This window comes from Scyliorhinus canicula, chromosome 3, assembly GCF_902713615.1.
Source record: "Scyliorhinus canicula chromosome 3, sScyCan1.1, whole genome shotgun sequence".
Taxonomy (NCBI): Eukaryota; Metazoa; Chordata; class Chondrichthyes; order Carcharhiniformes; family Scyliorhinidae; genus Scyliorhinus; species Scyliorhinus canicula.
In genome coordinates, this window is record NC_052148.1 from 102,693,089 (window position 1) to 102,715,320 (window position 22,232).

Sequence of the window (22,232 nt, forward strand, 5' to 3'; positions counted from 1 at the left end):
CAGTACTCTGTCTTCCTGTTATTCCTTCCAAAATGAATCACCTCACACTTTTCTGCATTAAACTCCATTTGCCACCTCTCAGCCCAGCTCTGCAGCTTATCTATGTCCCTCTGTAACTTGTAACATCCTTCCGCACTGTCCACAACTCCACCGACTTTAGTGTCATCTGCAAATTTACTCACCTTCTACGCCCTCCTCCAGGTCATTTATAAAAATGACAAACAGCAGTGGCCCCAAAACAGAACCTTGTGGTACACCACTAGTAACTGGACTCCAGTCTGAACATTTCCCATCAACCACCACCCTTTGTCTTCTTCCAGCTAGCCAATTTCTGATCCAAACTGCTAAATCACCCTGAATCCCATGCCTCCGTATTTTCTGCAGTAGCCTACCGTGGGGAACCTTATCAAATGCTTTGCTGAAATCCATATACACCACATCAACTGCTTTACCCTCATTCACCTGTTTGGTCACCTTCTCAAAGAACTCAATAAGGTTTGTGAGGCACGACCTCCCCTTCACAAAACCGTGTTGACTATCTCTAATCAAATTATTCCTTTCCAGATGATTATACATCCTATCTCTTATAAACCTTTCCAAGACTTTGCCCACAACAGAAGTAAGGCTCACTGGCCTATAGTTACCGGGGTTGTCTTTACTCCCCTTCTTGAACAAGGGGACAAAATTTGCTATCCTCCAGTCTTCTGGCACTATTCCTGTAGACAATGATGACTTAAAGATCAAAGCCAAAGGTTCAGCAATCTCCTCACAAGCTTCCCAGAGAATCCTAGGATAAATCCCACCGGCCCAGGGGACTTATCTATTTTCACACTTTCCAGAATTGCTAACACCTCCTCCTTATGAACCTCAAGCCCTTCTAGTCTAGTAGCCTGTATCTCAGTATTCTCCTCGACAATATTGTCTTTTTCCTCCGTGAATACTGACAAAAAATATTCATTTAGCGCCTCCCCTATCTCCTCGGACTCCACGCACAACTTCCCACTACTGTCCTTGACTGGCCCTACTCTTACCCTAGTCATTCTTTCATTCCTGACATATATATAGAAAGCTTTAGGGTTATCCTTGATCCTACCTGCCAAATACTTCTCATGTCCCCTCCTGGCTCTTCGTTGCTCTCTCTTTAGGTCCTTCCTAGCTAACTTGTAACTCTCGAGCGCCCTAACTGAACCTTCACGTCTCATCTTTACATATGCCTCCTTCTTCCTCTTGACAAGTGTTTCAACTACTTTAGTAAACCACGGTTTCTTCGCTCAACCACTTCCTCCCTGCCTGACAGGTGCATACTTATCAAGGACACGCAGTAGCTGTTCCTTGAGCAAGCTCCACATTTCCATAGTGCCTATCCCCTGCAATTTCCCTCCCCATCCGATGCATCCTAAGTCTTGCCTCATCGCATTGTAATTGCCTTTCCCCCAGATATAACTCTTGCCCTGCGATATATACCTATCCCTTTCCATCACTAAAGTAAACGTAATCGAATTGTGGTCACTATCACCAAAGTGCTCACCTACCTCCAAATCTAACACCTGTCCTGGTTCATTACCCAGTACCAGATCCAATATGGCCTCGCCTCTCGTTGGCCTATCAACATACTGTGTCAGGAAACCCTCCTGCACACATTGGACAAAAACGGACCCATGTAAAGTACTCGAAACATAGCGTTTCCAATCAATATTTGGAAAGTTAAAGTCCTCATAACAACTACCCTGTTACTTTCGCTCCTATCCGGAATCATCTTTGCAACCCTTTCCTCTACATCTCTGGAACTTTTTGGAGGCCTATAGAAAATCCCTAACAGGGTGACCTCTCCTTTCCTGTTTCTAACCTCAGTCCATACTACCTCAGGGGTAGACGAGTCCTTATCAAACATCCTTTCTGCCACCGTAATACTGTCCTTGACTAACAATGCCACCTCTCCCACAATTAGTAAAAATCAGATTTAGCTCCCCAGCCTTTTTAGCAGACATTACCTTCACAGATGTGGCTGGATAGAGAGATCTGCTTTTGCTTTGAGATATACCTTCAAACTTTGATTTGAGTTATAACATTTTGGTATCATGACGGGTACAGGCGTGGAGGGCTGCAAAGCCTGTTCCTGTGCTGTATTGTTCTTTGTTCTTGTTCTCACAGGTTGGTTGAAAGCATTTTAAATCACGAGGTAGAGAGTTGATAGAGTGAGCTGCTTTCCAGGTCTTGGGCAGAAAACTGAAAACAAAATGAAATCTGCCTCTCCGTGCCTGAATTTTCAGAACGGCTCTACCAATCCTGCTTAGCACTGTTGCTTAACAGCGGCAGAGATCTGGGTTTGATTCCCGGCTTGGGTCACGTGTCTGGGTGAAATCTGCATGTTCTCCCCGTGCCTGCATGGGTTTCCTCCGGGTGCTCCGCTTTCCTCCCACAAGTCCCACACAGAGGGTAGGGGTGCCTGGAACTCGCTGCCAGAGGAGGTGGTGGAAGAAGGGACGGTAGTGACATTTAAGGGGCATCTTGACAAATACATGAATAGGATGGGAATAGAGGGATACGGACCCATGAAGTGTAGAAGATTTTAGTTTAGACAGGCAGCATGGTCGGCACAGGTTTGGGGGGCCTAAGGGCCTGTTCCTGTGCTGTACTTTTCTTTGTTCTCCGTCCCGAAAGACGCGCTTGTTAGGTGAATTGTTAGGTGAATTGGACATTCTGGATTCTCCCTCAGCGTACCCGAACAGGCATCGGAGTGTGGCGACTAGCGGATTCAAAAGTTCAAAATCAAAAGCCTGTAGTTTTAGAAAAAGGTTTCAATTATGGCAGCACGGTAGCATGGTGGTTAGCATAAATGCGTCACAGCTCCAGGGTCCCAGGTTCGATTCCCGGCTGGGTCACTGTCTGTGCGGAGTCTGCACGTCCTCCCCGTGTGTGCGTGGGTTTCCTCCGGGTGCTCCGGTTTCCTCCCACAGTCCAAAGATGTGCGGGTTAGGTGGATTGGCCATGCTAAATTGCCCGTAGTGTCCTAAAAAGTAAGGTTGGGGAGGGGGGGGGGGGGGGGGGGGTTGTTGGGTTATGGGTATAGGGTGGATACGTAGGTTTGAGTAGGGTGATCATTGCTCGGCACAACATCGAGGGCCGAAGGGCCTGTTCTGTGCTGTACTGTTCTATGTTCTAATTCTAAGACAGCCAGCAAGGCAGGAATTAAATGGAAACCAGGATCTCACAGTGGTTTACAAGAGGATCCATGTAGTATTTATATATAACATGTAATTGTGAATTAAAATATCTTGTTGGATAATGTAATAAGTTACGTGGTTAGATATTTACCATATTAAGTTTGTGTAAAGTGGATGCAGCACCAGTGTAAAGAAATCTTCATGATTATGAATATGTCTTTCAAATGGGAAGATGTGATAAAAACAAAGGAAGTTTTAAGAGATTTGTATTTGTATTGGTAAATATTAGAAATAAGATATAGTTTTAATTTAATGTTTCTGTGCCTGGAAAGATAAAATTAGATTCATGCTGGACAAAGGTGTTGTACTTTTGTAATCCGTATTAATCCTAAAACCTGTGTGTAATTATTATTATTTTCTTTATATAAATTTAGAGTTCCCAATTCATTTTTTCCAATTAAGGGGCAATTTAGCGTGGCCAATCCACCTACCCTGCACGTCTTTTGGGTTGTGGGAGCGAAACCCACGCAGACACTGGGAGAATGTGCAAACTCCTCACGGGCAGTGTACCAGAGCCGGGATCGAACCTGGGACTCGGTGCTATGAGGCAACAGCACTAACCACTGCGCCACCGTGCTGCCCACCTGTGTGTAATTATTAAAGTAAGGGAAGTGTGAAGGGGTATTTTATTATGATCCATTTTTTTCATGTTTAATAATTTTTTTGTTGTTGAAATTAATTAATGGTCTTGTGACTCTGTTCCTTCACGTTGTATTAAAAAAGTTACCCTTTTGAGCCAGGATTCCATTCTGGGATCTTCCCATCTCGTTATAATATCAACTGGGATTGTAACAAATTGCATCATGTGAAACTATCCCATACTCCATGGATTTGCTGCATGTCCATTATCTTACATGGATGAAAGTTTGCGAGCAATGGCATGAGCAGCTTTCCAAAAGCAGCAAATGCACTTGTGAGGCACATTGCTTTTCCAGAATACTGTATTCCAGTAATTTGTCAGTGTGCAACAACCCTTCTTGTGTACATTTTAGTTTCAGCTTTCCATGATTGCACTATGCCTGTGGCAGCAGCACAAAGGTGCACTGGCATTCCAGTTGTAAATCTGGAGTGATGGTCTAATCTGATTCCAGAGCAAAACAGACCGAGATGCCCTGAGGGAGGGAGTCAGATTAGGCCTTAATTCTGCAGTTATGCAACTTCTTCCCGTTCCATTCCCAAATGTTGAAATGACTAAAAAGTCAGGCTACAGAATCTCAGGCTCAAGGTGTTGGGTCTACTGCCACCCCAGTTTCAATATCAGAGAAACAAACATTGGAAACCAATTTCCCCAAGTCCCTAGCCACAGCTGGGCTCCCAGGTGCTTCCCACATCAACATATGTTTCTGTTCCAATGAGGTGTACTGACATCACTGGTAGATTGGGTCCTGATGTAACTCAATAGTATATTCCAAAGATATTGTGGAATTTGAATGGACCAAAACAGCTGCAGACGTTCACTGACCACTTTTCCCTTACTGTGAAACTTTTGAAAAAAGGCAAAACTTAATTAGACATTCTGTGATGCAGGTTTCTGAGCTTCTAAGGAATGGGTTTGTGGTTGTTCTTGTTTATGCGAGTACTATTGGTACAATCCAGCATTGGTTGGACAAGTACAGAAGACAAAGCAATTTTTAAGAAGAGTTGTGGGCCAAAACCACTTTCGTTTTTTTTCTTGCTGCCTTTTATGCTGCTTTAAGGTTGCAGGCCTTAGCTGCAAAACTGGCCACATCTCAGGTTGAAATTTTGATCTGACGATTGCAGATTAAGGAAGGCACTTTTTCTTAGGTGCACAAATATTAACAGTGCTTTAAAAATTCCTGGGTCAAAAACATTTAATTTGCTAAATACAACTGGCTGGAGTACACCAATAAAGCTGTTAATTGTTTAGCATGGTATTTTTAGGTAACTTTCAGTGATTTCAAATATGGTTGCTCACAGGTCCAGGCAGGGCACATTTAAAATATTTTGACCGGTTACCACTTGTTAAATGTATCATGGAATACTTTGTAATGGACAGGTGAAAAATAAAAATAGTAACATTCTATAATGCCATCGATTTCTTTAATAATAATAATAATAATAATAATAATAATAATAATCTTTATTGTCGCAAGTAGGCTTACATTAACAATTCCTTGAAGAATTTACGTTTGTGATTACATAATGAATTTTTATCAGGAACTTGAACCACAATCTAACATTCAAGTCTGTTTAAGTGCAATTTCCCAATTGAGCCCAAAGTGAAAAAACTAACCCATTATATCTAATTTAACCTGGAAACAACAACCACGAAAAATAAGCATTAACAAAATAAAAATAATTTAAATTTGCTTTAATATATGCAAGAAAAATATTCCATGTGAAGCGAAATAATCTAATAATCTTTATTAGTGTTACAAGTAGGCTTACATTAATACTGCAGTGAAGTTACTGTGACAATCCCTAGTCGCCACACTCCGGCTCCAGTTCGGGTACACAGAGGGAGAATTCAGAATGTCCAATTCACCTAACAGCACGTCTTTCGGAACTTGTAGAAGGAAACTGGAGCACTCGGAGGAAACCCACACAGACACGGGGAGAACGTGCAGACTCCGCACAGATAGTGACCCAAGCAGGAATTGAACCAGTTTCCCTGACGCTGTGAAGCAATAGTGCTATTCACTATGCTACCGAATGTCTGTAAAGAAGCACAAATGGAAATGCTAGAAACCTGAAACAAAATATACATGCTGGAAACACGCAGCATGTTCGAACAGGCAAAAAATAATAATACCTGAAGATCCTTCATCAGGATAAATTATATATTGCAGCTTAATTACTGATAAACTGTGTGGTATATTCTAAATGATTGCACCATTGATTGGAAAAATCCAAGATTCCCAACATTTTCAGAACTGATTTGATTAGTACTTTAAGTAACACAGCCTAAAATAAAATGCTCTGGATCGGCATTCTTATTGATGATATGAGATCAAGTCAAATTATTTTCGGGCCAACGTGTTGTGTTTGAAGAACACGTTGAGAAAAAGATGACATTTCAGTACTATGCCCTAGCAACTAAATTTTATCCCCTTTACCTGGTTAGAAACTTGTTGTTCACATTTAACTTGAAATCATAAGCTTCTTGAGATGAGAGGCTTGGGAGAAATTAGTTTTGACTTCCGGCTTATATGTGTATTAGTAATTCAGGCACAATTAATTGCTTTGAATAGATACTGCTCCCCTTTGGCAAGAAAAGTTGACAGGAATTGAGAAAAGGGAACATATTAAAGATAATGTAGGATTACCATTTGTTCATGCGTGCAAATGGAGTTTGTTAAAAGATGAGTGAAAAATTAAATAGAACAGTTTTAACCTAAATGACTTTAATGATTTAACGTTGTGTCTAACAGCATGATGAAACAATAATTTTTCATTTGTTGGAATGTCTGTGTGAAAAGGTTAGACAAGTATAATGAGAACCTTTGCAACAAGTCTGATTTAGCCCTTGTTTTTATGTCAGACATAATGATTCATCTTTAGGAGGGTCAGCAAATTGATCTCTGCTCATCTAGCAGATTAATTTCATAGCCCTGAACAAAGTTAGTCATTAATGAACAGTGATGTTTGATTTGCCAGCGGTATCCTTTTGTTACTGAACAGCTTGTTGCTCAGGGTGGCATAGTGGCACAGTAGTTAGCACTGCTGCCTCACAGCGCCAGGGACCCGGGTTCAATTCCGGCCGTGGATCACTGTGGAGTTTGCACTTTCTCCCTGTGTCTGCGGGGTTTCCTCTGGGTGTCCTGCCACAGTCCAAAGATGTGCAGATTAGGTGGATTGGCCATGATAAATTGCCCCTTAGTGTCCAGCGATGTGCAGGTTAGGTTACGGGTATAGGGCGGAGTGGATTGGTGTAGACTCGATAGGCCGAATGGCTTGCTACACTGTAGATACTCTATGATTGTGGTAATGTTTTAATTGGAAAAAGTGTCTCCAAAACTTTAGATCTTTGTGATATGCAATGTAACTGCAAACTTGAAATCACTGACAATGGAATTTATATTCCATATCACGTGTCTTTTGGCAGCAATGGGATTTAAACCTAAATCCAACAATACCAACTTGTATCTATATGGTGCCTTTAGCATAATGAAAAGTTCCAAGGTGCTTCACAGGAGAATTACGAGAAAGAACCGGACACCAAACTCCACAAGGTGATATCAGTGCAGATGATCAAAGTTATAGAATATATTTTACTGTGTGTCTTAAAGGAGGAAAGGAAAGAGGCTAGGGAAGAAATGTCAGAACTCGGTGACTAAATAGATGAAGGCAGGCCACTGGGGATGCTTAAGAGACCAGAATTAGATGAGTGCAGATATTATGCAGGGTTGTGAGGCTGGAGGAGATTAGCGAGATAGGAGGAATTTGGGAGTTGAAAACAGGAATGAGAATTTTAAAATTAAGGCATTGCTTGACCAGGGGACAAGGTATGTCAGTGAGCAGAGGCATGATGAGCGAGCAGGACTTGGTGCGACTAAGGACACAGGCAGCAGAGTTTTGGATTGGCTCATGTTTACACTGAGTAATATTCGGGAAGCCACCCAGGAGTATAATAGGCAGGTTTCTAGCAAACAAAGGCATGGGGATACCTGTCGGTTAGCTCAGTTGACTGGATGGCTGCTTCACTATGCGGAGTGATGCCAACAGTGTAGGTTAAATTCCTGTACCAGCTGAGGTTATCCATGTAGGTCCCACCTTCTCAGCCTAGCCCCTTGCTTGAAGCACGGTTAAATCACCACCAGTCAGCTCTCAAAGAGGAGACCAGCCTGTGAGACAATGGAGACTTACATTCATTTTTATTTGTCAAATTGTTGAAAATATGCTTTCACTGCAGTGTTTTTAATGGTGGAAGAAAAACCTTTCGTTAATATTTTGCTTGAGGAAGGTAACAAGATGGGTTATTAATCTCAATAATTTTATTCCACATAATGCAACAATGAATCATAATGCAATTCTAATTATTGTAGGTTTGTATAAATAAATGGATTCATGGTACGAATTGAGGGTAGCCATTCGGACATGGTTACAAGGAGATCAAATTGAGAACTAAATATTCAGGGTCATGTGACTTTTCGTAAGGACAGCCAGGAAAGAAAGGGTGGTGGGGTAGCTTTGTTAGTACGAGATGGAATAAGTACGATAGCAAGAAATTATCTTGGATCGGAATATGTAGAATCCATATGAATGGAGACAAGAAATAACATGGGGAAGAAGGCACTGGTGGGAGTAGTCTCTCACTCCTCACTAGCTATACTGTAGGATAGAAATGAAAAATGAAATGAAAAGAAAATCGCTTATTGTCACGCGTAGGCTTCAATGAAGTTACTGTGAAAAGCCCCTAGTCGCCACATTCCGGCACCTGTTCGGGGAGGCTGTGAGAGTAAATCAAGAGTAAATGAGGGTATCTAAAAAGTGCAGTATATTAATCATCAGCAACTTTAATCTTCATATGTACTGGGCAAATCAAATTGGCAGAGGTAGCCTTGAGTAAGAATTCATAGACTGTATCCGGAACACTTTCCACAATATGTTGTGGATCCAACCATGAATCAGGTAATTTTGGATCTGGTAATGTGTAATGAGGCAGGTTTAATAAACAGTCCCAGAGTAAAAGATCCCCTATATAACAGTGCCCATAACAGGGTGTAATTTGCCATTCAATTTGAGAGTGCAAAACTTTGATCAGAAACAACTATGCTAAACTTTAATAAGGGTAATTACAAAGGAATAAGGGCAGAGTTGGCTGGGGTGGACTGATAAGGAGTTTAGCAGAAAAGACAGTCAACCAGCAATGGCAGACATTTCTGAAAATAGTTCGTGACTCACAAAGGTATACCCGAGTGAGGAAGAAGGATTCTAGGAAGTGGTATTAAACTCAAAGACCGTCCGCAAGCATAACCCCAACCTTCCGGTCGCATGCAATTTCAACTCATCATCTTGCCCTCATGCCCACATGTCTGCCCTCGGCCTGCTGCAAAGCCCCAGTGAAGTCCAACGCAAACTGGGAGAACAGGACCTCATCTTCCGATTACGCACGTTACAACCCTCTAGACTCAACAATGAGTTCAACAACTTTAGACTTTGAACTTTCCCCTCCATCTTGATTCCCCTCTTATTTTCTGTATTCAATTTTCCTGGCTTTTCCCAACACCACCACTGTCCCTTGTTCAGTTTTGCCCCCACTGAGCACTAACCTCTGTTTTCCCATTAACATATTTTCCTATCCCAACTGTTCTACTATGATCACTCTTTAGTCCCTAACGGCACCATTAACAGCCCCTTTGTTTTATGTCCATGATATATTTTCCAATCTCTCCTTAGCCTCGACCTATCACTGACTTTCTCTTCTGCCCCCCCACCTGCCTCTCCTAGTATATAATTAATCGTATTTCTATCCATTTTCAGCTCAGTAGAAGATTTAATGGAGTTGAAACATTAACTCTGTTTCTCTCTGGCAGACCTGCTGAGTGTATCCAGTATTTTCTGTTTTTATTTCTCATTTTAGGCTTGTTTTTATCATTTTTTGCTGTGTGCAGGCTTGGTGGGAATCTGCATGGTACTTATCCAAGTCTCATTAGAGCCCTTTTAATACTGCATTCTGTTATTTTGGATCAACCTCAAGGGAGGGGTGATTGAAAATCTGTCTTACTGAGATTTGTAAGAACTGTGCCAAGAAATTCTTATTTTGGCAGTAAGGAAGGATTAAATTTAGAATGAGCAAACTAAACTTGGATTTATGTATTACGTTCTCAGGATATACCAAATTATTTGTGAAATGTAATCGCCTTTTTAAAAATAAATGTAGCGTACCCAATTCATTTTTTCCAATTAAGAGGCAATTTAGCGTGGCCAATCCACCTATCCCGCACATCCTTGGGTTGTGGAGGCGAAACCCATGCAAACACGGGGAGAATGTGCATATTCCACACAGACAGTAACCCAGAGCCGAGATCGAACCTGGGGCCTTGGCGCCGTGAGGCAGCAGGGCTAACCCACTGTGCCACCGTGCTGCCGTTATTATACAATAAAAGCAGTCATTTTGCTTAGCAAGTGGACGGAATAGTTTAGTTGAGTTTGAACCAGTGTTTTACAATGGTTCATCATAACTTACTTATGTACTTTTTGCCGCTATTTTTAAAGCCTCTTGAACCATTTTCATAACGTTCCCCACCACCTTCAACAATATGCCCCAGGTGTCTCTGTTCCTGCACCCTCTTTAGAGTTGTATCCTTTATTTTCTATTAGCCTTCCGCATCCATCCTATGTATCACTTTGCACTCCCTGGCATTAGATTTTATCTTCCACATGTCTACCATTCCACCAGCCTATGTTTTCTTGAAATCTGCCACTATTCTCGTTGCAGCTTACAGTATTTCCGAGTTTTGTATCAAGTGCAAATTTTGAAATTGTGCCCGCACAACTAAGACTAGGTAATTATCCCACATCAAGAAAAGCTGTGGCCCTCGTACCGACCCTAGGAAACCCTACTGCGTACCTTCCTCCAATGCTAAAGGAAACCATTCATCACTACTGTTTCCTCATTTGGCCAACTTAATTTCTGTGATGCCATTGTCGCTCTTATTCCATCGGCTTCAACTCCGATGGCAAGTTTATTATGTGGTGCTTTATTAAGTTTGGACATTCATATACCTTCTATTTGTCAATTGTTAGCCCATCCAGTGCTTCAGTTACCTCCTCTTTCAATATGCTCTCAATTTTTAGGAGGGTAGGGCCAAGCCCCCACATCTGAAGAGTCAGAGGAGAGCTTCTTGCCACCAATTCCAGCAGTCCCAATGCCATATTACAGCCTAACGAGTATTGATGGGCATGAGGCGCAATTTCCGCCTTTGTGTTAGAGTTCTGTCTTTGATTTCAATCTACCTGGGTCAGATCTGTTCTCACTTAAGTGAAATGGTTCTTCAATTAAATACTCTTACGGTTGCTGCATGCCCAATTCCAAAGCTAGCCTAAACCTTATGGGACTATGATTACTGTTCCCTCACTGTTCTACTGACAATGGATCGGCTTGACACACGTAATTCCCTGGAACCAGGTCCAGCGATGTCTCATTCCTTGTTGAGCTGGAGACATACTGATCAAGAAAATTCTCCTGAGAGCACTTTATAAACTCTTCTGCTCCCTGCCCTTCACACTTTACTATCCTAGTCTTGTATTAAGATAAGTAAATTCCCCCATTATCACTGATCTATAGTTGTTGCACCTATTTAATTTCCTTGCAAATTTGTTCCTCTGTATTTTTCTCATTAGTTGGTGGCCTGTAGCATTAATGCAGTGGTTATTGTTTCTTGATTCTAACTAAATCGATTCAGTCCTTGACGCTTCTATGAAATCCTCTCTCTCGTACTATAATATTCTTCTCAATCAGCATTGCCATGACTGGCTCATGGAAAGGTTAGCTCCACCATCTGGGCAGCACGGTAGCACAAGTGATTAGCACTGCAGCTTCACAGTGCCAGGGTCCCAGGTTCGATTCCCTGCTGGATCACTGTCTGTGCAGAGTCTGCATGTTCTCCCCATATCTGCGTGGGTTTCTTCCGGGTGCTCCGGTTTCCTCCCGCAGTCCAAAGATGTGCAGGTTAGGTGGATTGGCCATGCTAAATTGCCCTTAATGACCACAAAAAAGGTTTGGAGCGGTTATTGGGTTATGGGGATAGAGTGGAAGTGATGGCTTAAGTGGATTGGTACAGACTCGATGGGCCAAATGGCCTCCTGCTCTGTATGTTCTATCTCCTCCAAGTAGACTTTATATGGAGAAGTTGAATGGCATGTTGCACCATCTTTTGCTCTGCACTGATTCATCCAACCCATTCTTGTTCTGAAGGTTATGATAGCCTAATGCATATGGCACTAGACCAGTAGCCCAGATGTTTTTTTTGTTCATTTTATGGATGTGGGTCTGGGTAACTGGGCCAGCATTTATTCCCTGTATCTAATTGCCCTTCAGAAGATGCTGGTGAGCTGCCTTCTTGAACCGCTGCAGTCACGGTACACCCACAGTGCAGTTAGGGAGGGAGTTCCAGGATTTTGACCCAGCGACAGTAAAGGAACAGCAATATATTTCCAAGATAGGATGGTAAGTGGTTTGGAGCGGAACCCAGGTATCCCACTGCACTTGTCCTTCGAGATGGTAGTGGTTGTGAATTTGGAAGGTGCTGCCTCAGGAATCTTGATGAGTTCTTGAAGTGCATCTTGTAAATGATATACACGGCTGCCACTATTTGTCGGTAGTGGAGGATTGAATGTTTGTGGAAGGGATAGCAATCAAGCGGGCTGCTTTGTCCTGAATGACGTCGAGCTTCTTGAGTGTTGCTGGAGCTGCTCTCATCTAGGCAAGAAAAGACTATTCCATTACAGTCCTGAATTGCACCTTGTAGGTGGTAGACAGGCTTTGTGGGGTCAGGAGGTGAGTTACTTGCCACAGTATACCTAGCCTTTTGACCTACTCTGGTAGTTACAGTATTTATATGGCTAGTCTAGTTCCGTTTCTGATCAATGATAATCTTGTATTAATAGTGGGGGATTTAGTGATAGTAATGCCATTGAATGTCAAAGGACAATGGTTCGATTCTCTCTTGTTGGAGGTGGTCATTGCCTGGCAACTTGTGTTACATGTATGTTACCTGCCACTTGTCAGCCGAAGCCTGGATATTGTCCAGGTCTTGCTGCATTTGGACATTAACTGCTTCAGTATCTGAGGAGTTTTGCGTTCATATCCCAGCCTGACACCACCAATCTGAGAACACAATCAGTCTACTGGGTTTCAGGGGGCCAATTTATATTGACAAGGTTGAAGGTGATGGATCTACAATAATCTGTTAAAAATATCGGCCAGGTGCTTGCACACCTGAAGGTGGATATCATGTAGCCCCGCTATTTTCTTGATTTTTAAAGTCCTTAATTCTTACTAAGCGTTCTCATCTACTTCAATAGATGGTATTTCCACAGTGAAATTTAATACACGTTGCTTTTTCTTTTTGGAAGGAAACATAGGCCAGAATTCTCTGTCTGTTCACTGGTGGCAGGCTTTCCACCAGCACCCCCACCAGCAGGTTACCCAGCGGTGGGGAGGTGGTTTTAATGGGAATTCCCATTGACAGCGATGGGATCAGAATCCAGCCAATAGTGAACAGCGCACCGCTGAGAAACCCTAAGCTGGGAGGCTGGAGAATCCCATCTACATGTTTTTTATTTTACTTAAGTCAAAACTTGTGGAGTAATGCAATGTTTAAACAAATTATACAGTCTCACCAATTCCTAATTTATCATTATGAATGTTAGAATGAAAATAATCTACTTTTGATCATTAATTATGCCCATAAGGAGTACTGAAGTGAAGATGAAGTTGAATGATTAATTCCTTTCTGATATCGTGCAAACACTGGTTTGATCATCTAGATCCTGCTCTTCATCCTGGGGATTGAGAATGGGGATACTTTAGAGGAAGCCGAGACATCAAAGAAGAAAAGAGTGGCCGTGTTATCCCGCCCAGAAATTTGTCAAAAGTTCTTTAAAAACTTGGAACAAGCATTGTAGCTTAACATTAGTTTCATTTTTTAAAAGCATAACTGACATAATCAAGTGTGGGAACATAGAACATACAGTGCAGAAGGAGACCATTGGACCCATCGAGTCTGCACCGACCCACTTAAGCCCTCACTTCCACCCTATCCCCGTAACCCAATAACCCCTCCTAATCTTTTTGTACACTAAGGGCAATTTAGCATGGCCAATGCATCTAACCTGCACATCTTTGGACTGCGGGAAGAAACCGGAGCACCCGGAGGAAACACACGCAGACACAGGGAGAACGTGCAGACTCCTCACAGAAAGTGACCCAGTGCTTGTTGACTTTTAGGGGCTGGTTTAGCACAGTGGGCTAAATAGCTGGCTTGCAATGCAGAACGATGTCAGTAGCGTGGGTTCAATTCCAGTACCGGCCCCCCTGAACAGACGCCGGAATGTAGCGACAAGGGGCTTTTTACAGTTACTTCATTGAAACCTGCTTGTGACAATAAGCGATTATTATTGTTTCCTCTCCATGACCCAAGGGAGTGAGGCTAATTGTAGCTCTCCCAGCACCACCATAGTAAAGATGAGCTAGCTCAGAACATAAGGGGCATGGTGCACAGTGGTCAACACTGCTGCCTCACAGCGCCAGAGATCCGGATTAGATTCTGACCTCGGGTGACTGTGTGGAGTTTGCACTTTTTTCCTGTGAGTGCGGGGGTTTTCTCTGGGTGCTCAGGTTTCCTCCCACAATCGAAAGATGTGCTGTTTAGGTGGATTGGCTATGCTAAATTGCCCCTCGGTGGGGCTATTGGTGGAGGATTAGGTCAAGGTAGGATGCTCTTTCAGAGGGCCAGTGCAGACCTAATGGACCAAATGGCCTCCTTCTACACTGCCGGGATTCTATGATCACATTGAGGATCAAACTTCTGTCTCACTCAGTTTGTTTATGTATTTACACTGATCATCACAGCTTTAAGTTAATAGAACTTTAATTAATAATGTGGACCAGGAAGTGGTTGCATGATTAAGTGTCATGTAACAAAATCTCCAGGTGCACATTGAACCAGACTTGGAAGTTCAAATGTGGGGTAGTACTTCCCGCTTTAAAATATTTCTATTTAAGTAAAGAAAAAGGTGTAGTATATGTTAAACTGATCATACCAGTACATTTCAAGCACTATTTGAACAACATTGTGTGCGAGGAACACCTAGCTGTACTGCTTGATTACGCTGCTATATGCAGGAGTAGGTGGAGTGAGGTAATGGAGCTCCATATGAGTTTTTAAACTAATTTTTTATGCCAGTTTCAAAGATGATTGATGCTTGATAAGGTCAGAAGGACTGAACAGCTCAGCATGATCATTGCTAGTGTATATTTCTAAGCTGGTTTGAAGAAAATAACTGCGTAGTATCAGCTATACATCAACGATCAACGGTATAATTCATTCTTTGGACGGGAGAAACAGCTCATCAAGACGAGAAATGTTTAAGTGAGGAGGGGGCATGTTTGTTATGTAATGAAATTAAAATGAACTGACAATTGTGATCATATTTGTGGCATTATTCTGTGTTTTTGATTTTTAATTATCTGTAGATTTTCATCCCCTTAGCAGATGAGCTGTGTGATTAAACTGGTATTCTGAATTGCTAATTAGAGCCTTAAGTATCTTAATCAGTGACAGTGCTCAGGTGTTTGATGTTGAGATTACTCGTTGAGGTACTGCGGTATTTTAGATCCATTATCAGTTTATACTGTTCATTTGTTTATTTTGTAACTGCTAAATGTCAATGAAACTCCTCAGCTACTTTTTCTTATTGCCACCTTGTAGGTTAGTGACATTGGAAAACAGCCCATCAATCACTCCAGAGCTTCTTGGAATTTTTCAGAATATGTCTGCTTTACTTGGTAAGTATTGGTTAGTGTTGTGGCTCAGTAGTGAAATGTCACATTGTGAAAGTCATGAATATATCCAGAATTGTTTTTGGACAGTTTTCTGCATATCTCTATGTACCTCCGTTCCAAATATCAATGACTCTCCTGTCTTTTCATGTTATCAAAAGTTTTGACATAAGCTGCCTGCTTGGAGGAGAGGTTTATCACTGTTGGTTTCTCTTGCACAGCTGAATTAGAGGGGAAGGGAATATATAGGATTGAAATACTTTTTTAAAAAAAAAAGATTTTAAAATTGACCTTCATAGGAAACTTAAGCTGAAACTTAGAGCTCCCACATTTAAAATAAATTCTATTCAGCACTGACTCGAATGTAAATCCCAGCCCATATATTTGTTACTTGCATTTAAAAAATAAATGTTTATTTTGTAACTTATAAGCAGCCAACACCCCAAATCTTTACTGACATTGTTAATATAGAGACACCTTTTTCTTAATAATGACTCCCAAACATTCAAGGGATGTGGGCTTCATTGGCTCGGCCAGCATTTGTTGCCCATCCCTAATTGCCCTTGAGAAGGTGGTGGTGAGCTACCTTCTTGGACTGCTGCAGTCCTTGAGGTGTTGATACACCCACAGTGCTGGTAGGAAGAACTGAACCATAGGGGCCTCATGGTAGCATGGTGGTTAGCATCAATGCTTCACAGCTCCAGGGTCCCAGGTTCGATTCCTGGCTGGGTCACTGTCTGTGTGGAGTCTGCACGTCCTCCCCGTGTGTGCATGGGTTTCCTCCGGGTGCTCCGGTTTCCTCCCACAGTACAAAGATGTGCGGGTTAGGTGGATTGGCCATGCTAAATTGCCCGTAGTGTAAGGTTAATGGGGGGATTGTTGGGTTACGGGTATACGGGTTACGTGGGTTTAAGTAGGGTGATCATTGCTCGGCACAACATCGAGGGCCGAAGGGCCTGTTCTGTGCTGTACTGTTCTATGTTCTATGAAGGGAGATCCAGGATTTTGACCCAGTGACAGTGAAGAAATTGTGATATATTTCCAAATCAGGATAGTGAGTGGCTTGGAGGGATACTTCCAGATGATGGTGTTCCCAGGCTGCTCTTGTACCTTTGGGTGGTAGTGGTCATGGATTTGGAAGATGCTCTCTAAGTTCCTGCAGTGCATCTTGCAGATGGCACGCACTGCTGTTTCTGTGCGTTGGTGATGGAGGGAGTGAATGATTGGAAGGGTTGCAGATCAAGTGGGCTACTTTTTCCAGGATGGTATGAAGCTTCTTGAGTGTTGTTGGAGCTGCACTCATCCAGGCAAGTGGAGAGTGATCCATCACACTCCTGACTTGTGCCTTGTAGATTGTGGAGAGTCTTTGGGGAGTCAGGAGGTGAGTTACTCGCTGTAGGATTCCAAGCCTCTGGCCTGCTCTTGTCGGTGTAGTATTATCTGGCTAGTCCAGTTTAGTTTCTGGTCAATGGTAACCCTCAGATATTCATTGTGGGGGATTCAATGATGGTGATGCCAATGAATGCTAAGGGGCAATGGTTAGATCCTCTCTTGTTGGAGATGGCCGTTGCCTGGCCCTTGTGTTACACGTTTGTTACTTGCCACATGTCAGCCCAAGCCTGGATAGTCAACAAGTCTTGTTACCTTTGGACAAGGACTGCTTCAGTATCTGAGGAGTCACAAATGGTGCTGAATATTGTGCAGTTACCAACAAACATCCACATTTGTGACCCTTTGATGGAAGGATGGTCATTGATGTGGCTGCTTTAAATGGTTAGGCCTAGACCATTTCCCTGAGGAACTCCTGCAGTGTTGTCCTGTTGCTGAGACAATTGTCCTCTAACCACCACTACCATCTTCCTTTGTGTGGAGATGCCGGCGTTGGACTGGGGTGAGCACAGTAAGAAGTCTTACAACACCAGGTTAAAGTCCAACAGGTTTGTTTCAAACACGAGCTTTCGGAGCACGGCTCCTTCTTCAGGTGAATGGAAAGGCTTGTTCCAGAAATGTTTATATAGACACAGTCAGAGATGCCCGGAATGCGAGCACCTGCAGGCAATCAAATCATCAAAGATGCAGAGAGAGAGGTAACTCCAGGTTAAAGAGGTGTGAATTGTCCCAAGCCAGTTCAGTCGGTAGGCCTCTGCAAGTCCAGGCTTGTTGGTGGGGGCCGAATGTAATGCGACATGAATCCCAGATCCCGGTTGAGTCCGCATTCATGCGTGCGGAACTTAGCTATAAGTTTTTGCTCAGCAATTTTGCGTTGTCGCGTCTCCTGAAGGCCTCCTTGTAGAATGCTGACCCGGAGATCAGAGGCTGAATGTCCTTGACTGCTGAAGTGTTCCCCAACTGGAAGGGAACAGTCCTGCCTGTTGATAGTCGCACGATGCCCGTTTATTCGTTGTCGCAGTGTCTGCATGGTCTCGCCAATGTACCACGCTTCGGGACATCCTTTCCTGCAGCGTATGAGGCTACCTCATACGCTGCAGGAAAGGATGTCCCGAAGCGTGGTACATTGGCGAGACCATGCAGACACTGCGACAACGAATAAACGGGCATCGTGCGACTATCAACAGGCAGGACTGTTCCCTTCCAGTTGGGGAACACTTCAGCAGTCAAGGACATTCAGCCTCTGATCTCCGGGTCAGCATTCTACAAGGAGGCCTTCAGGAGACGCGACAACGCAAAATTGCTGAGCAAAAACTTATAGCTAAGTTCCGCACGCATGAATGCGGACTCAACCGGGATCTGGGATTCATGTCGCATTACATTCGGCCCCCACCAACAAGCCTGGACTTGCAGAGGCCTACCGACTGAACTGGCTTGGGACAATTCACACCTCTTTAACCTGGAGTTACCTCTCTCTCTGCATCTTTGATGATTTGATTGCCTGCAGGTGCTCGCATTCCGGGGCATCTCTGACTGTGTCTATATAAACATTTCTGGAACAAGCCTTTCCATTCACCTGAAGAAGGAGCCGTGCTCCGAAAGCTCGTGTTTGAAACAAACCTGTTGGACTTTAACCTGGTGTTGTAAGACTTCTTACTATCTTCCTTTGTGCTAGGCAAGAGCCAACCAGTGGAGAGGTTTCACCTTCATTCCCATTACTCGGGCAACCCGATGCCACACTCGACCAAATGTGGCCTTGATATCAAGGGCAATCACTCTCACTTCACCTCTGTACAGTTCTTTGTTCATGTTTGAGGCAAGGTTTTAATGTGGTTAGGAACTGACTGCCCTAGCAGAACCCAAACTGAACTTCACTGAGCAAGTTGTGTGAAGCAGGTGCCGCTTGATGGCACTGTTGATGACCCCCTCCATCACTTTACTGATGATTGAGAGTAGACTAATAGGACGCTAATTGGCCAGATTAGATTTGTCCTGCTTTTTGTTTACAGGACAACCTGGTCAATTTTCCATTTTGCTAGTTAATTGCCAATGTTGTAACTGTACTGGAACAACTTGGCTAGTGGTGCGGCAAGTTCGGGAGCACAAGTCTTCAGTACTATTGCTGGAATATTGTCAGGGCCCATAGCCTTTGCAGTATCCCGTGCCTTCAGCTGTTTCTTGATATCACATAGAATGAATCGTATTGGCTGATAACTGACTTCTGTGATGCTGGGAACCTCTGGAGGAGACTGAGATAAATCATCCAGTCAGCACTTATGGCTGAAGATTGTTGCGAGTGCTTAAGTCTTATCTTTTGTACTAATGTGTTGGGCTCCCACATCATTGAGGATGATGATACTTGTGGAGACTCCTCCACTAGTGAGTTGTTTAATTGTCTACCACCATTAACAGCTGGGGATGTGACAGGACTACAGAGCTTAGATCTGATCAGTTGTTAATGGAATCGCTGAGCCCTATCACTTGATGCTTACATATTTGGCATGCAAATAGTCCTCTGTTGTAGCTTCACCAGGTTGGCACCTCATTTTTAGATATGCCTGGTGCTTTTCCTGGCATGTCATCTTATACTCTTCATTGAACCAGGGATGATACCATGGCTTGATGGAGATGGTAGAGTGGGGAATATGCTGGGCCATGAGGTTATAGATTATAGTAGAATACAATTCTGCTGCTGATGATGGCCCACAGCTTGTCATGGATGCCCAATCTTGAGTTGCTAGTTTAGAGATCCTTCTGTTTGAAGGATCTCCAATTTAGCACGGTGGTAGTGCCATAGAACATGCTGGAGGGTGGGCGGCATGGTGGCACAGTGGTTAGCACTGCTGCCTCACAGCGCTGAGGAGCCGTGTTCGATTCTGGTCCGGGGTCTCTGTCCATGTGGAGATGGCACATTTTGCCCATGGGGAGAATGCTGGGAGGTGGAGTTAAAATGCCCATCAGCCATGATTGAATGGCGGAGTGGACTCGATGGGCCGAATGGCCTTACTTCCACTCCTATGTCTTATGGTCTTATGGTCTTATGTCTGCGTTGGTCTCATTCCCACAATCAAAGATGTGCCAGGTAGATGGATTGGCCATGCTAAATTGCCACTTAATTGGAAAAAAATGTACTCCAAATTCCAGATTTTTTATTGGAGTGAGGTTCCACCAGCCGCCATGGTGGAATTTGAACCCTGGTCCTCAGAAAATTACCCTGGGTCTCTGGATTACTAGCTCAGCTTCAATCCTGTTGCGCCATTTATGATGCCCCTAATCTACACCACCTCCTCCCCCTAGAATCCGGTATTAGTAATTAATGAGTGGATTTTTCTGCACTACCCAACAAACCTAGGAATGGAATAAGGTGATAGCTCGTGTAACCCTTTAAAATTATAGCACTGCAATTCTGTATGTTTGAACTTTGCAGTTTGGCCAATGCATGTTTCTGTGTGTTCAATTTCCTGCTACATATACATTCTCAGGTCTTGACACATCCACCCATATATGCGCAGCGTGTGTGTTTGGTCCTGAAGCCTCCTCACTCAGTTGCTTCACACAGGTTCTTCACACAGAATGATTAACATGGAAAATAAATTCCTGTGCAAGAAAGTGCAGGCAAAATCCTCAATCATTTTAGAAACTGTCAAATGTATTAAAGAGAAGGCTAGTTTTTTATGTATATATGAGGAGAGTTGGGCAAAAGAATCTCACATATGTATCTTGTGACTGTACTCTGATTGGGAGAAGGAGCAGGAATGAAATAATTTTATTAAATCTGTCTATAAAATTTTTAGTCTGTTAGTTATATTAGAGATCAATTCTAACCATGAATGATGCATAAAGTTTCATCATAGAGCTTTTATTAATGAAAGATAAACCAAGCTATTGTACTGGGAGTGAAATATTATAATATATAGATTGTATAAATGGTTATCTGGCTGAATAATGGATTCACATTTGAAGATTAATACAAAATGTAGAAATGTTATTAAAATTTAATTTTGCAGACAGTTTTTATCTTTCCATTAGATTGGAGAAATTTGGGCTATTCTCCTGAGAGAAGAGATGGTTGAGAGTAGGTTTGATAGAGATATTCAAAATCACGCCGAGTCTGGAGGAAATACACAGGGAGGAACTAGCCCCATTGTTGGAATAGTTGGAAACCAGAGGAGACCAATTTAATGTGATTGACAAAAAAGCCACAGTGACATGAGAAAAACTTATTATGCAGCCAGTGGTTCGGATCTGCAATGCACTGCCGGAGGGTATGCTGGAGGCAGATTCAATTGTGGCTGTCAACAGGACATCATTTAACTATCTGAAGGTAAAATAATTGCAGCGCAGGGAAGTGTGGCAAGCTGATTTGCTCTTACAGAGAACCGACACCTGCAGGTCGGCCAAATGGCTCCCCTCTTCACTGTTCCATTCTATGATTCGATTGCTCATCCAAGGGCTTTCAAGCCAGGGTGGACAACAGGAAGATGGAGGGCAAGTACCAGGGAGGGGAGAAGTGCAAGTTGCCATGATGGGAAGGTTAAGGGATAGGAGCTGAGGGCCAAAGAGGTGACAGATAAAATGAGGACTAATAGACACACCCACCGAGGGAGAGATGGAAGGATGAAGGAGATAAAGTGTCAATTTAACTTGATTGGAGAGTGAGAATTAAGAAGTGGTTCAGGGTGGAAGAGTTTATAAAATCTGCACTTGTCCTAAAAATTGAATACATAGAAAATGAGTTTAGACTAATGGTTCCTCACTGATCTGCAGGTGGTCCATGGAATAAAAATACAATTACATGTACCTCGTATGTATCATAGTTGATGTTACATAATTATTTGCAATGTTACTTGCTTCGCAAAGATTCTTGTGTAATATGATCAGCAATGTATTTGTGAATATGCATCGTAAACTATTAGAAAGAGCTGCGTTTTTAACAATCGATATATATGTTTGACTCCCGTCAGGCCATAGAGTATGTAAAAATGTTTAAAACAGCTTACGTACATTGTGGTCCACAAAAGCTTTTGATCACTGTCCATGGGTCTGCATAAAGGCAAAGGTTGGGAGGCTCTGATTTAGATATTGAAATAAACAGGTTTAATGGAAAATACTGACTCTGTATAATTGACTTAACATGCTATTGCTGTCTG

The 22,232-nt window shown here is 42.8% G+C and overlaps 1 protein-coding gene across 2 annotated transcripts in view; it reads left to right on the forward strand.

Annotated features, from left to right (window-relative positions):
* ipo11 (importin 11) overlaps positions 1 to 22,232 on the forward strand; it is a 712,587-nt gene that overhangs the window by 348,975 nt on the left and 341,380 nt on the right. For both annotated transcript variants that reach the window (XM_038791006.1, XM_038791005.1), the window contains exon 22: positions 15,623 to 15,699. In XM_038791006.1, the coding sequence (XP_038646934.1) occupies positions 15,623 to 15,699 (77 nt within the window). The remainder of the gene's footprint in view (positions 1 to 15,622; positions 15,700 to 22,232) is intronic.